The sequence below is a fragment of the Rhododendron vialii genome, chromosome 7a (genome assembly GCF_030253575.1).
Source record: "Rhododendron vialii isolate Sample 1 chromosome 7a, ASM3025357v1".
Taxonomy (NCBI): domain Eukaryota; kingdom Viridiplantae; phylum Streptophyta; class Magnoliopsida; order Ericales; family Ericaceae; genus Rhododendron; species Rhododendron vialii.
This window is the reverse complement of record NC_080563.1, coordinates 33,556,171-33,571,711: the sequence shown is the minus strand read 5'-3', so window position 1 is coordinate 33,571,711 and position 15,541 is coordinate 33,556,171. Positions and strand designations below refer to the sequence as shown.

Sequence of the window (15,541 nt, the reverse complement as noted above, 5' to 3'; positions counted from 1 at the left end):
GATTTTCCAAAGGCTTTGAAATAAGTCAAGATTCAGCAATGTAAAGACAGTGCATATACGAATTTATCTCATTATGAAAACAAACAAAACTTCAGCCCACTATAAAGGTAGTTAGACAAATTTGAGCACTTTTGTTAAGCCATTTCAGTTATGGTGGATGCTACCAAGGTATTCCTGTTGATTTTCTGTTTGGGAGGTCTCTGTGGATCAGCTTGATCTTTGATGCTTGGTTCTCTTTGCAGATTTACGGCTTCTTCCTAATACACACAACTGCAAAGCATATCAGCCAACATCGAAAGCCAACTTAAGATGGCCCCCAAAAGAGAACGGAAAGTTAATGACACAGAAATAAATTGATAACATGAGGAGAAAAAATGGAAACAACTACTGCAATAAAACATTGCATACCTCAAAGGCCCATAATCGAGGATCAAAATTTTGTTTTAGTCCGTTGTCCTGTTAGGTAGGAAAATTAAATGTTTCGAAACTCTTTTACAGAAGTACATCGAAAGTGTAGCCGAATCATAATGGAAAGCGTTAAATAACTAGGGGAAATTGAAAATGCCATCGTCAAATATTTATGATAGGTGTTAAAACGACTCAATGTTTCAGTACTTTTTACAGAATTTTCACATGTTTTGGAGCCTTTCGATGAGTCAGTACAAACATTGAAATTCAAAGTCTACAAGTGTTTCATTTCATTCTCCGGGGAAACAAAAATGTTTCGGTCGTTTCCAAAATTTTATTCCTTGCCCATAGTTATCCACGTATCTTCGTTTGATGAGATGTGCAAGGAGAGTACAAAAGTGCCAGACTCAGGTTTAGCCCTGCGACCTCCAGATGCATCACTAATTTGTGCCTCCTATGCACCATTAATTTGTGCCTCCTCTCTTGTCGTAGTATTATGATGGCTGGCTGTGTGCTTTGCTCACCCAACCAGTCATGGTATGCTAATCAACAGATCATTTTGTATTCTCGTGAAACCAAAAATACCCTAGAAACAAAACACATGACTCCATAAGTTTTACAAACCAAGTTCACAAAGCTCACCTTCATATGGTTTTGAGGACTTTTATAATCCTTTGGAGGCAAGGGTTCCAATGTAGCCCAACAAAACAAACATATCTTTCTCTATGCGAAGTCAACAGAAAATGGCAATTCTTCTGCATCCACTAATTTTTGCCTACCTGTCTTGCTCTTGGTCAGGCCTTCAATAGCCTTGAGTCCACTGGACAAGGAATCCATTACCAAGGTAGATGTGACTTCCTTTTCTATAAAGAATCACTTTACGACAACTCTCAATACAACATATGTTCTCTCCCTGGGCATCAGGCGCCGAATATTTTGGTCAATCTCCCGCCCAAAAGGACAAAGGCTACGTTTCTCAGAAGTAAAAAGTTATCTGCTATTCAGGAATTGGCAACACACACTCCATCATGGAATAGAAGTAAAGAACCACATCTCACATGCAAAATGATAAAGCATATCTAACACACGACTGAAAGAAATAAAACAAAGAAACGCAGAGAATGTGGAAAGAAAGAAAGAAAGAAAGCAGCTGGAGAAGGAGAAGACAAACAAGCAGCAAAACCAAAATAAGGGCTTCTCGGCTTGAAACTATAAGATAGTCAAGTTCTTACTAAAGCAGCTTAAAGGTCGGGAAAAAAAGAAAGAAGCTACAGTACTGTTGATTAACGCAGAACAACAAAAACAAAGGCGAATGTCAAAATCTACAGTTGTGAAGTCAAAAACAAATATCCTGCATTGAACTTCTTTTTAGACTTCCTCGACCAAACTTTTTTTAACTCACGAGTTCGAAGATCACATGTCAAAGTGACCACCAAGCTTCTCTTTCTACAATCTTTTGATCACTTGATAACAGTTAAGAATATCCGAGAGGGAAATAACACAATTTGGAATGAGACAAATACCAAAAAGTTGAAATAGAACATAACCTCAGCATTCCTTGAATGGCACACACATAAGGATTCATACTTCGATAAAATCAAGTAATTCCCTTACAATCTAGGACATGGTTTTTCTATCCCTCGACGCAAGATTGTGGATCATTTTGAGATAATCGCTGTCCCCGCCACCAGCCAAGAGTAAATCGATTAACGTGGCCATGGTGGATGCATCTGGTGAGAAATTCTTGTTGATCATTTCTTGTAGAAGCATCATACCCTTGGGTTTGTTTCCCTTCTTTAGGAATACCCAAACCACAATATTGTAAGTCAAATCATTTGGTGGGCACCCATCTCCCTCCATCTGCAAGAGTAACTCCTCGGCTTCATCCAGCAAGTTCTCCTTACAAGGTCCACTAATCATTGCATTATAAATCTTAACATTGGATTTCAAACCTTTAGCTGAAATGGATCTAAAAAGTTTTTGAGAATCTTAAATTTTCCCTGCTTTGCACATTCCATTTATGAGGATACCGTAAACAATAATATTAGGAGTTATACCTTGATCTTGCATTGAACGGAACACCTCTATTGCCTTGACAATTTTGTGGTTCTTCAAGAAGCCGTCCAATAAAACTGAGTAAGTTACAATGTTAGGTTTTGGACCTCTACACATCATCTCATCAAAAAGACTCTCTGCAGCATCGCACCTTCCTAATGTAAACAAAGTTAACAAACCCTGTAACAAAGTGGTGTAAATTACAGTATCAGGTTTTAACCCTTTACAAGCCATTGACCAAAATACAATAGCTATGTGTGTTGGGCTCAAGCCCCTTATCCGCCATGGAGTTGAACACTTCTTTTGCTTTGTTCATGTGCCCTTGCAAACAATATCCGTCCATAAGTGCATTGTAAATGACCACATCGGATTCCTCAGCCCTTCAAATCATGATCGCGAGTATACCCTCTGCTTCTTTTGTCTTTCCCTCCTTGCAAAATGCATCCACCAACATACTATACATTATAACATCTGGAAATATATTTTGCTCTATCATGTCACTCAACATTCTCATGGCATCCATCCCTCGACCTAATTTGCATAACCCATCAACTAAAGAAGTATAGGTAACCACGTTTGGCGTAACATCCCACTCTCTCATCTGTGACAATAGGATCAAAGCATCATCTACATTTCCATCCTTGCAAAGGTTGTCAATGATTGTGCTATAAATCACGGCATTAGGCTTGCAATGCCATTTTTGCATACTCCGGACCAACTCTACAGCCATTGTAGTGTTTCCAAGTTTACAAAGCCCGTTTATGATGGTCCCGTACGTAACCTCATCACGTATAATGTCTCTTTGTTTTGTCAACCTTAGGAACAATTTCACGGCATCAGTGTTGTCTTGTAAAATATACCCATTTATTAGAGAGGTGAAGGTGTTCACATCTTGTAAAATATACCCATTTATTAGAGTGGTTAACGTGTTCAAATCCGCTTTGTAACCACATTTGAAGATGATACCCAAGATAGCAAACCCATAATCAACTCTATTAATGCGGCAAAAACAATTGATCAAAATAGCCAACGTGTACTCATTAATTGGAATTCCCAAGTCTCGATATTCTCTAAATAAAGAGATTACTGTTGAATACTGCTTCATTTTGTCAATAGCCCGAAGTAGCTGACTAAAATCGATGACCGAAAGACGAGATCGAAGTTGGACCATTCGACGGAACAAACTAAGACCATGGTCGAGCTTGTCGAAACCCAATTTGTGTTTTTCGAACACCAATTTCTTTATTTGAGCTGGACCCATTTTTGCAAGGGAATTAGGAGCAAAAGGGTTTGTTGGAATTTGGGTGTGAAACAACCCTATATTGCCTCCCAAATTGTTACAGTTGAGGGAAAGGAGAAGAGATATACCTTCCCTTTGGAAATTGTAACCAATTCTAGGAGGAATATTTCAGTACCGAGCGGGTATTGCCGACGTGTCACCCGCTCGGCGCATCCAAGCCGTCCAATACATTTTTGAACGGCTTGGATTAAAACTCTCTCTCTCCTCTCATCCCAACACTTTCTCTCTCCAAATCTGAGCCATCCAAACACATAATGGACGGTTCGGATGCGCGAGCGGGCACCACTTGGTACCCACTCCGCACTGATTTTTTTTTTCCAATTCTAGGGTTAGAGATCATTGCAGCAGATGCCATTCGACGCATCTTCCTCATTGAAGTGGCCCTTCGCGAACAAAGAAGGTGTACGAGTGACCTTACACAAACCACCTGTGTTTGGAAGTTGTGTGACTTACACGGAGCCGCGGTAAACAAGTTGTTTACCGCGGGTGTATTTGGACCGTCTAAGAGTATTTCGGATGGTCCAAATTTGTTTTGGACGGTTCAAATTCACCTCCGTAAATAAGTTTTCCTCAACGGAAGTAAATAAGTTTTCCTCAATGGAAACAACCATGCTACAACTACATCCAACTTACACATCCACTTACATGAATTGTGCCTCCCACACAGCACCCACAAAATTGAGTATTGATGGAGTACCGGCGGTGTATGAGGCCCATTTTTGAATTTCACATAAATAATTCAAACCGTTTATTAAATTTAAAATAATTGTTCGAGTAGCTCTATATAACAAATCACCAATCCATAGACAAATTGTCACGTTAATTTTAAAATAATTTTGGACAACATGAATAATGATGGGTTAGAAAAATTGAGAGGGGATTACTGACCTCAGTCACAATGGAGTAAGGCCCCTTAAAAAAAGTTTTTATTTGCAATTTTCAAGCTTAAAAATAATAGGCTTGCTGAAATAAAAAAATATGCAATATGGATCTTGTTTGATAGTTCTAATCGAGATCTATCAAACCCTGCAAAAAAAATTAAAAAATTATTTCTGTAAGCCTATTATTTTTAAGTTTGAAAATAAGTACTTATTTTGATTTCTAGAACAAGGCCTAAGCCTACATAAATAACTCACCAATCCATAGACAAATTGTCAAATTAGTTCAAATCAACAAGGCTAGTGATCAAGAAAGAATTTAAACGAGCTATAAACAAGGACAAAGGCTCAGCGTTTAAAGAATTGTGAGTAACCTAAAATCATGGAAAATTTGTTCACTGCCCTGGGGCTCGCGGTGCAGTAGATCCTCTTTTCATAACACATTGAAGAGGGTCTCATAACAAAGAGCGTAGACCCCATTCAAATGTGTGGTATAAAAGGAGACTGAGACACCACCCTATAAATAGTGAATAATCACACAAAAGCTCAAAAAGAGTAAATTCTGGTCCGGTCCTAATTTGGATTCATTGGCCCAGTCCATTCCAATCGTTATCCCACCTAAACTAGACATCTTAGACTATGGAATTGGTCTTGAATTTTTTTAATTAGGTATTTGGGTCAGTTTACGCAAATTAAGTCACGTGATTAAACTTGGTACCATTAATCCACCATCCACTAATGAAGGGCTCCACTTAGAGGCTAATTTGGAGTTGATAGTATTTAAAATATTTCGAATCTGAGACCTTAAAGATGGAGCAAATCTCATATTGGTCTTTAGTGAGCCAAATACTTGCCACTACCATAAAAGCACTTATAATTGACTAGGAGCCGACTTAGCAGTTGAGAAGAATTTGCAAAGGGTGCACTTACTTGGTCTTTTCTGGAGCCATGTCGCTCCTACTTTCGTGATCAGAATTGCTCACTATACAGAGTTCGTCAAGACCATCGAATTCTTACTCTAATGCGGCAACGTCCGAGCCCACAAAAATAGAAAACGAAGTAAACAGTTAAAAATCGTCCTCACCTTTGCAACTTGTGATTTAAGAACAGGAAAAAAAAAAAAAAAAGGTCGGTAAAGTCAGGTTCTGGTTGAAAAACGCGGGGAAAATAGGATGCGGCGGGTCCCCCTGTCTCTACGAATCAAGAAGCTTCGGGACGTCACCTGGTAAATCCCAACAAAACCCACGTGTCAATCTCTCACTGGATGAATTACGTGATACCACCATATAGACGCGACCAACGGATCAGAAGCTCAAAAGGACTACGTGGCCCGCAATGATTTGTTGGAACACTCTAGCACCGCCCATGATCATCTATCACCGAACTTAACCCAAAAAGTATAAATTAGCCTCTTTCCCTACCCTCCTCCTCCCTCCACTTAACAAACAGAGTTTTCCAATAAGCCTGGTCGAGAGAATATTTCTGAATTCTAGAGTTGTTTAAGTTCAAATATCAGAGAGGATTGAGAGAGGGAAACGACAATGAGAATGAGAATGGGGTTTAAGACCAGAGCACTGGCTTTTCTTCTTCTTTTTGTGTCAGGTGAGTAGCTTCTCTTAGTTCTTTGGTAGGATACTTTGTTTCCGCTCTTAATTCTCGTTATATGTTTTTATTCTGAATCCTCGTTCTCGTGAATTTTCGAAGGGTTTGCATGTTTTTGAAAAGCGTTTAATTTCACGCTCTTGGTCACGCGCATGCGTTATCTGACTCGGGCAAATTTTTTGGGGTTGAAATACCATTAGAAGAATTTGTTTCAAACCTGATATTTTCTTTTGACTGTCCCTACTTGCTTTCGTAGAAAAGTGGGAACTAAGGGCCTAAGTGTAGTGGGTGTTTGAATCAAGAATTGGTGGAGTGATTTGCCCAAGTAGCCAATATGAGCCATTCTTTTCCTTTCAAACATTATAGCTTGTTCAAAGTGTTTTTTGTTGTTGGTTTTTTTTTTTTTTTTTTTTTTTAATTGCCCTTTTTTTTAGCATAGGGAACTAGGTTTATGTTTGGATAAAGGGTTTGTTAAGGGATAAGAAAAACACTGCAAATTTATCAAGGGAAATCCATAGCATTCTCCTTTCCCACACAAATTCCTTCCCAAATTCGTTGATCAAAATATACCCCATAGGAAAACATAGCAATATTGGTCACCAAAAGAAAGCTTTCATTGTAGCTCAGCCTTGTGCCCTTCCATATGTTTTCAATCTTGGTATGTATGGGAAATAGTTTGAAACCAATCTAAACATGCTTCATATTTTGTTGCTCTTGGCTTTTTAAAGAAAATTCTTTCACATGTCCGTCTAATACAATGGGTTTGTTTTTGTAGAGTTTTGCTTTGGATTAACAATAGCTGCTGAAACTCCTAACCTCGGAACGGTGATTGGTATTGATCTGGGCACTACATATTCTTGTGTTGGTGTTTACCGAAATGGTCATGTCGAGATTATAGCGAACGATCAAGGAAACCGAATCACCCCATCGTGGGTCGCATTCACTGACACGGAGCGTCTGATTGGGGAGGCTGCAAAGAATCAAGCAGCTCTCAATGCAGAACGTACTATATTCAATTTTAAGCGGCTTATCGGAAGAAGGTAAGTTAAACTCGTTAGGTTTTCTAGCGAAACTCTCGTATTGTCCATTTTGTTCTTTGTATTTCTCTCATTCTAATCAAATTAATGCATCACATTCTACAATTTGTTCAGTCCATCCACTTTTTCTTTCGAATCGAAAGGAACAATAGGCTTCATGTACGACTTGATAGGAGTTTGGATTGTTTTTTCTTGATAGGTTTGACGATCCCGAGGTTCAGAGGGACATGAAGTTATTACCTTACAAGATTGTGAACAGAGATGGGAAGCCTTATATACAGGTGAAGATCAAGGATGGCGAGATCAAAGTGTTTAGCCCTGAGGAAATCAGTGCTATGATATTGGGGAAAATGAAGGAGACAGCTGAATCATATTTGGGGAAGAAGATCAAGAATGCTGTGGTAACTGTTCCAGGTAGGACCAAACTTCGAGCATCTCTACCTTATGAAGTGGTTGCATGATTGTATCTATAAATCGCTTATCTTGTTTCGGTAAATCGCTTCCTTACGAGGGTTTCTTGTCTTCATTGTCGCAGCTTATTTCAACGACGCGCAGAGACAGGCCACTAAGGATGCAGGCGTAATCGCTGGGTTAAATGTGATTCGGATAATCAACGAACCAACTGCTGCAGCAATTGCCTACGGTCTGGACAAGAAAGGAGAAGAAAAGAACATCTTAGTCTTTGATTTGGGTGGTGGTACATTTGATGTAAGCATCTTAGCCCTCGACAACGGCGTTTTTGAGGTTCTTTCCACCAGTGGAAACACCCACTTGGGAGGAGAAGACTTTGATCACAGAGTCATGGAGTATTTCATCAAACTAATCAAGAAGAAGTACAACAAGGACATAAGCAAGGACAACAAGGCCCTCGGGAAGCTCCGGAGGGAGTGTGAGAGAGCCAAGAGAGCTCTAAGTAACCAACACCAAGTGAGAGTGGAAATCGAGTCGCTTTTCGACGGTGTTGACTTTTCTGAGGCGTTGACTAGGGCGAGATTCGAGGAACTGAATATGGATCTGTTTAAGAAGACAATGGGGCCGGTGAAGAAGGCTATGGAGGACGCGCGGTTGAAGAAATCCGATATTAGTGAGATTGTGCTTGTTGGAGGGAGTACCAGAATTCCTAAGGTGCAACAGCTATTGAAGGACTATTTTGATGGGAAAGAGCCGTGTAAAGGTGTCAATCCAGATGAAGCTGTGGCCTATGGTGCCGCGGTTCAAGGTGGAATCCTCAGCGGAGAAGGCGGGGAAGATACTAAAGGTTACAGTCTTATTAGCTTGTTTTGAATCTCAAGCCTAACTTGTTAGCTAAATTTTCATTTTTGCTGAATTTTCCTTAGGTTTGGTAATAAGAACTTGCGTCTTCAAGCTTAAATAATTTCGCGGAAGACTTAGATGAGCCATTTTTCGGCTTATTTTTGTCTTTTTCACGATAACTTGAAGTTCCAGTAGACATGGTAATTTGTCAAGATAGCAGAAACTTATGGCAAAAATATTTGAAGCGCAGGCATTATTTTGCTCGACGTTGCTCCCTTGAGTCTGGGAATCGAAACAGTCGGTGGGGTCATGACGAAACTGATCCCAAGGAACACAGTTATCCCGACCAAGAAATCTCAAATCTTCACAACCTACCAAGATCAGCAAACAACAGTTTCGATAAAGGTAAGTAGAGCAAAAAACTTAAATTTCGAGATGCAAGTGTCTGTTTTCCTTGTTTAGGTTTGTTGAAAGTATGCGGGAAACCTTTCAGGTGTACGAAGGTGAAAGAAGCTTGACAAAGGATTGTCACGAGCTTGGAAAATTCGAACTATCAGGCATACCGCCTGCTCCAAGGTAATTTTGACATGAAATCTGAAATCTGGAGTACTAGAAATAATCTTAAACCTTGTATAGAGTAGTGAGTACTGATATCATAATTTGCAGGGGAGTGCCTCAAATTGAGGTTACATTTGAGGTGGATGCCAACGGCATACTACACGTGACAGCAGAGGACAAGGCAGCGAAGAACAAGCAAACCATCACCATCACTAACGACAAGGGACGTCTAAGCCAGGAGGAGATCGACAGGATGGTGAAGGAAGCAGAGGAGTTTTCGGAAGAGGATAAGAAAGTCAAGGAGAGAATCGACGCCAGGAACAAGCTCGAAACCTACATTTACAACATGAAAAGCACCGTTAACGACAAAGACAAACTCGGCGACAAGATCGATTCAGACGACAGAGACAACGTCGAGAGCGCGTTGAAGGAAGCCTTGGAGTGGTTGGACGATAACCAGAACGCGGAGAAAGACGAGTTTGAGGAGAAAATGAAGGAAGTGGAAGCTGTATGCAATCCTGTTATTAGACAGGTTTATGAGAAGAGCGGCAGAAGTTCTACCGGTTCAGACGACGAAGAGTCGAACGATGAGTTGTAGAAACAAAAACTGCACTACATTTTCACCTCTTTTACTTCTTCTTTTCCCTTTGCCAATACTTTGAGAGATTCATGTTGCTGCAACAAGGTTAGTATGGTAGGTTAGTAGATGGTAAAATTTGTTTTCTGTTTACGGTAGAAAGCTACTTCTGTGGTATGAGGTTTATGGATGGAATTTGACATTGGGGTTTGACTAGGTGGAATTTGTTTAAGGTTTTGACTTCTCTTTTTTTTTAAATGAAAATTTTTCTTGTTGACTTCGATGGTTGTGTGCAGTGGACTTCCCAGAAATTCTCCCTAAATATATCACTAGTCTAGAATATCAAACCTTATTTAGTACCAGTGGTCACTGTCATGTGGCATGTGACACTTCAGACTTTTCTCTCCACACATTTAATTGGAATTCATATAGTGTTAGGCCCGCGGTTTGAGGCCTTGATGAGCCTCTTAGCTTGAAGTAGAGATTTAACCCGGGACAGAATTGTTAAATTCTGACTTCCTTCTTCAAATAGAGAATTCAAATGCCATTGACGTTTTGTGGGGTCCAAGACAGTTGGAAGAGAAGGATTATTTAATTTTTTTTATTTAGTTTTTGGAAGAGAGAAGAATACTCGAGACATGCCTTTGCTGCCACGAATTGCTCCTCCCACTTGTTGAAAAGTAAGCTGAATTACAAAAACGTGGTTCAATTGTTCTAACGGAGGCTTGGTGATAGGACTTGAAAGACAAGTGAAATTTTTAGTCAAAGATAAGATAAGAAGAAATAAAACGTGGATACATATTGGAGTTACGGTGCTTTGATTTTATGAGTTTTTCCATAAATATAAGGTTATCTATTTTATCTAACTTTGCCTATATATATGGGTTGTAATCTGTATTGAAAAGTATGGGAATTGAGTGAGTAAAAGATAGAGAGAAGTGTGAGAGCTTTGTATAATCAGTGAAGCATTATCAATAAAAGTGTGCTTATTATTATGTGTGAAAATCTCATTCTTCCATCAGTGATACCTATCGCTTCCGTATTCCAACACCACTACCGTAGAGTGATAACAGAAGAGAACAAAAGGAATCAAGAGAGGGGAAGATAAGCAGGTGTTTTGGTGGCGCATTTCAAGACAAAAGAAGTGTTCAATGATATGTGATTCTAGATCCCTGTGGATCGGATTCAGTTGGCATTCAGTCTTCTAGCGGGTCGAGTTATGGAGGTCATTCTGTCAACACGAGTTTTTAAGGCTCCGAGAACACAACTTTTACTCAACTCAGGTCGTTTTAACTCTAAGGAGCACGCATTGATTTGCGCGTGCGCATATGTTGGCATGATGCGTCCGAACATGGTTCAAACTGTGGTCATTGCCAAAAGATATTTTCACAAAGATTTTTATTGGTCGGTGGCATACATGGCAACGTTGTCATCCTGTGTGAGTAAAACTAGTCTACAGCATTTGTATTACATTTTTCATCATCATGTTTTAACTTTGTCCCTATCTATTAATTGTTCTGCAGGAGAAATGATCATGAGGGAAAATGTAATATAAATGACGTAGACTAGTTAATGGTAGGTAGTCACACACGACGTAAACGTCGCCATATATGCTACTGACCAATCAACATCTTTGTGAAAATAACTTTTGGCGATGACGATGGTATGAACAATGTCCGGATGCATCGCACCAATATATCCGGACACGTAAATCAACTCATGCTCTATGGGGTTAAAACGCCCCGGGTAGAATGAAAAGTTGTTCCCGGAACCCTAAAAACTCGTGTTGGCAGAATGGCCTCCGATGCTAGGCCCACTAGAAGATTGATTACCAACAGAATCAGAACCACAGGTATCGAATCCCACGTCCTCGAACAGTTCTTTTCATCTCGAAAAATAAGCCGGGATTAATTCAACTCACTCCCGTCAAACTCACTCCTAATTAATATTATGTGTGGATTTTATAAAAATATGAAAATAAGGCACGGTAGAGGGTATTTACATACTTTACAGATGGTAAACCATCCGAAACAAACGCTATTATTTTAATCTTATATTGCCAAACAAAATCAAACGAATTTCAAGTAGAAAAGATCCTGGCTCCGCCAGTGATTGATTGTCAGGGATTGATATTTCTTCCATAAGATACATCAATCTGAGATTGAATAATACTCTCTGCAAGATACATCAATCTTTCGAAGCTTGCTTTTGTTAAGCAAAGCGAAGCTCAAGAGCCGAAAGTCGTCCAACGCTCAAAGAACCGTTAAATACAAAACATATGAACCAAACGGACGATCATAAAAGAGTGGGTTTATACCATGCTGTGCATTGGAAGAGGGAGAAAGAGAGGATTTTTAGTTTCACACAATAGTACTGATTACGTCATCATCCATCTGTTTATTGTGGAGGTTTTTTTTTTTTTTTGGTATGAATAACAACTTATCGGATTAATTTGGAGAAAATTAAGTGCATATGGCAATTGGTTTGAGAACCTTTGACAAATGCAAAGTCTTACTATCAGAATTTAATGGAATCGCGCGGAAGACACAAAATCATTACGTATGACATATACGAGTTGATACGTGACTTAATGGGAGTCATTTTAAACCTTGCTTGAAGGAATAAGTAACCATCAGTTTAAGCTCACCTTTTTTTATTAGCTAATATGTATACAAAATCGCAACTTAACATATAGCGCCATGTTGTACTATTTTGTAGATGTGTAAATATACCTAGTCTTCTTGAGTTTCTAGTATAGCGGCGAAACGTCTTCATGGGCATCATCTTTGTAGCCAGAGCGAGATATAGTAGAACAGAGGCTGTTGTTTGAAAAATGTTTTGAGGTAGCTTTTTGGATAATAAAGTGCTAAGAGAAAAGGTGATTATACGGAAGCAAGACGAAAACAATTGAGCTGCCATTTTTATGCATAGAAGTGGAAAAAAAAAAAAAACACTTCTATGCGAAAAAGGATCAGCTCAGTTTTTTTCGTCTTCCATATAATCACCTTTTCGAGTCTTGGAAAAAATATCGGTTTTGTTCACTGGGGTTCTTAGAACCTTTCTCCTATCCCTTTCTCTTAGCACTTACTATCCAAAAACCTACCTCAAAACCATTACCAAACAATAGCCTCTATTCTATTGTATCTCTCACTATGTACAAAAATGATGCCAATGAAAACCATGCGCCGCTACCACAAACTGAAGAAGCCCGGTATGTGCACATCTACAGAATCGTACTACAACGCATTATGGCAATGTTTTTGTATAGATGTCAGCAAATAAAAAAAAAAGGTGAGCTTAAACTGATCGATGGTTCCTTATTCCTTCAAGCAAGTTTTTAAATGACTCCTATTCCGTCACGTATTAACTGATATGTAATAATGTTTGTGTCTTCCGATCCCATTAAATTTCAATATTATCCCTATATGTGTGTGCGCGTGTGCGAACATGTTAATCAACGCATGTTCCATGAAGTTAAATTCCCTAGGTTGAATAAAAAGTCTGATTGTTTAACTTTACCAGGAATGTTTTTATGTGTTGGCAGTGCATTATCGACAGAATTATAGATTCTAACAGGTAATTAAGCAAGGAGAAAAAATGCTAACAACCTAGCCAGCTAAGCAAGAGAAAATAATATTTGAAAACCTTTTATATATATATATATATATATATGCAGTCAGAGGAGTACATCAGTGACAAGTAAAGATGGAAAAAAAGCAATGGGTAAGAAGGCACTGAGATGTCTATCTAAAAGATAACAAAAAATAGCTTAACCATTCACCTCGGGTCTAAATCATGGGATCGTAAAATGAAACGTTAAAGACGATAGGTCACTATTCTCGATCAAAAACTACACCAAAACAAAGATGAACACAAGCACAATTATTTAATGAACTGTTCCTTAAAATAAATATGGCGCGCGTCCTTGCAAAATATAACCCAGGCTCCACACCTTATGCACTAACTTAATTAATCATCCAGTTTGATATCCAATTTTGAGCAATTGTGGGTTCATGCATGCCGAACCCACAAAAAAATAGCATAACTGTTCATATTTTAGATCACGAAAAGAAATACTTGCAAAAATTAATTTTATCAGACATCGGTGACGTACGGTAACTATGTCAGCCGTTCACGTACATTTCGGGAAAGTTTGAACGGTCCATTTGCCTTAACATAAATGTAAACCATTAGCCATCAACATTGAAGTAACTCTGTCGGCCGTTCACATTTCTGAAAGACTATACATAAACGGAAGTAGTAATTTTTTACCAGATACTCGAAGATGAATGGATTCTTTCTATGATAGCAATTGCTCAAAACTAGACCAAACTTCTTGTTAGGGGCCAGAACTTGTTAAAATATTAAATAAAATAAAATAGAAAAACCTATTTTGTGGCGCATTTCAAGACAAAAGAACTGTTTTTTTTTTCTTCTTTTGATTCTATAATTTTAAGACGAGATCGATCAATGTGGATCTGATTCAGTGGTCTTCTAGTGAGTTGAGTTATTCTTTTTCCTTTTGTTTCTTTAGATTCATAATTTTAAGAAACAAACTGAAGGGGAAAAAAAATTGCTGCAAGATCAACATTCTAATCAGAGTGCATGCTTAGCAGAAAAATAAAAAGAGCTCTGAAACATGTGGCTAGCTAGGAATTTCTAACAGAAAACTAAACCATGTAACATTCATCAATCAAAATAAGCATTTAAAACATTAATAATTAAGCAAGGGTTTAGAAAAGCCTGTGAGGTGGTCGAGGCACACGAAATCGCGCTCTCCTTTGGAATGATATGCCCCTCATGCACTGGTTGAACGATACTCGTTCCACAAGATACTAACAATCTTTTTTTGAAGCTTTCTTTTGTTCAACAAAACAAGGCTCACGAACCGATCGAAAGAGATGATTTTTAGTTTCAGACAATAGTGATTACGTCGTGATCGATCCATCTCTTTTTATATTGGAGTTTTTTGGGGTTATGATTAACAACTTAATCCGACTAATTTGGAGAAAATTAAGTACACATGGCGATTGGTTTGTGATTAGGCAGCTGAGAAATACTTTAAATTCTCTCCTGAAAATGTAGACCAATTCAAAGTGGGTGCGTAATTACCCCACATCCTCAGATTAATGGGTACCAACCAATCAAGTTTTAATGGGCAAGAATTTATGATTTTTTTTTAAAAATTTTGTGGGACCCATTATGGGTCTTGCAAAGATAATTCAAACGGTAAATTATTCTTAAAATATTTTTCTATGGGTTCCTGAAAAAAAGTTAGCACAATCTGACATAGATAGGGGCTATTTCAAAATTCGTAGGGCGCCTTACGAATTCTGAAAGAGCCCTTACCGATATTGGATTAAACTATTTTTTTTAGGAACCCATAAAAAAATATTTTAAGAATAACTTATAGTTTAAATCATCTTTGTAAGACCCGTAATAAACTCCACAAAAATCAAAATTAAATACTAACAAGTGTTCTGGAAGGCCAACAAAACAAACAAGGAATTAAAGTCAACACAACAGCCCCCTTTGCATGGTCCAAACCGTACCGTTTTGCCCGACGTTTTTGTGTGTGTGCTAAGATTATATAAATCAGCGGGGTTATTGAATTTTTATTTATTTTGGCTCTGTAAGAGTAATTTAGTGCCGATAATATTAAAAAGAATCAAATTATATATAAAAATTTGCAATTTCTAGTTATTTTTTGAACCCAGAGGTTCGCTTTGTTTTAAGGTGGGGCCGCCCCTAATGTAATCTAGAATTGCAAAAAGCATTGTCAAAAATGACTAAGAAGTAAAAATCAAAAGACTATTTTCACCTAATTTCAGCGTTGGGTAACCAACCTTATATTGAATGGAGAATGGAAAGC

General features: G+C 38.4%; 3 protein-coding genes across 4 annotated transcripts; 1 reads left to right on the top strand and 2 right to left on the bottom strand.

Moving 5' to 3' along the window:
• Positions 1-2,025: 2,025 nt before the first annotated feature.
• LOC131332933 (pentatricopeptide repeat-containing protein At1g63330-like) lies at positions 2,026-2,697 on the bottom strand. Its single transcript, XM_058367242.1, has 2 exons — positions 2,466-2,697; positions 2,026-2,366 (listed from the first exon to the last, which is right to left on the bottom strand). Exons 1-2 carry the CDS (start codon positions 2,695-2,697, stop codon positions 2,026-2,028), a joined length of 573 nt encoding a protein of 190 aa, XP_058223225.1.
• A 148-nt stretch (positions 2,698-2,845) lies between these two features.
• On the bottom strand, positions 2,846-4,374 carry LOC131332932 (pentatricopeptide repeat-containing protein At1g62670, mitochondrial-like). The gene is made up of 2 exons (XM_058367241.1): positions 4,217-4,374; positions 2,846-3,836 (listed from the first exon to the last, which is right to left on the bottom strand). The coding sequence occupies exons 1-2, from the start codon at positions 4,372-4,374 to the stop codon at positions 2,846-2,848; spliced, it is 1,149 nt and encodes a 382-aa protein (XP_058223224.1).
• A 1,691-nt stretch (positions 4,375-6,065) lies between these two features.
• LOC131333997 (heat shock 70 kDa protein BIP1-like) lies at positions 6,066-9,908 on the top strand. Of its 2 annotated transcripts, XM_058368862.1 has the most exons (7): positions 6,066-6,243; positions 7,019-7,283; positions 7,480-7,694; positions 7,816-8,538; positions 8,785-8,939; positions 9,028-9,110; positions 9,201-9,908. In XM_058368862.1, exons 1-7 carry the CDS (start codon positions 6,183-6,185, stop codon positions 9,688-9,690), a joined length of 1,992 nt encoding a protein of 663 aa, XP_058224845.1. In that variant the 5' UTR covers positions 6,066-6,182; the 3' UTR covers positions 9,691-9,908. The 2 variants fall into 2 exon arrangements, with proteins under 2 accessions (XP_058224845.1, XP_058224846.1); XM_058368863.1 differs by lacking the exon at positions 6,066-6,243 and having other exon boundaries at positions 7,159-7,283; positions 7,454-7,694.
• Positions 9,909-15,541: the final 5,633 nt, after the last annotated feature.

What these genes read in the sequence shown, in the direction of transcription:
- LOC131332933 (XM_058367242.1), bottom strand. Translation starts at nt 2,697, where the DNA reads ATGGCTTGTAAAGGGTTAAAACCTGATACTGTAATTTACACCACTTTG. An exon ending in CCGTTCAATGCAAGATCAAG is followed by an intron (nt 2,367 to 2,465) that starts GTATAACTCCTA and finishes GATCCATTTCAG; the next exon opens with CTAAAGGTTTGAAATCCAAT.
- LOC131332932 (XM_058367241.1), bottom strand. Translation starts at nt 4,374, where the DNA reads ATGGTTGTTTCCATTGAGGAAAACTTATTTACTTCCGTTGAGGAAAAC. An exon ending in CTTGTTTACCGCGGCTCCGT is followed by an intron (nt 3,837 to 4,216) that starts GTAAGTCACACA and finishes CAATTTCCAAAG; the next exon opens with GGAAGGTATATCTCTTCTCC.
- LOC131333997 (XM_058368862.1), top strand. Translation starts at nt 6,183, where the DNA reads ATGAGAATGAGAATGGGGTTTAAGACCAGAGCACTGGCTTTTCTTCTT. An exon ending in TGCTGTGGTAACTGTTCCAG is followed by an intron (nt 7,695 to 7,815) that starts GTAGGACCAAAC and finishes TCATTGTCGCAG; the next exon opens with CTTATTTCAACGACGCGCAG. An exon ending in AAACAACAGTTTCGATAAAG is followed by an intron (nt 8,940 to 9,027) that starts GTAAGTAGAGCA and finishes GAAACCTTTCAG; the next exon opens with GTGTACGAAGGTGAAAGAAG.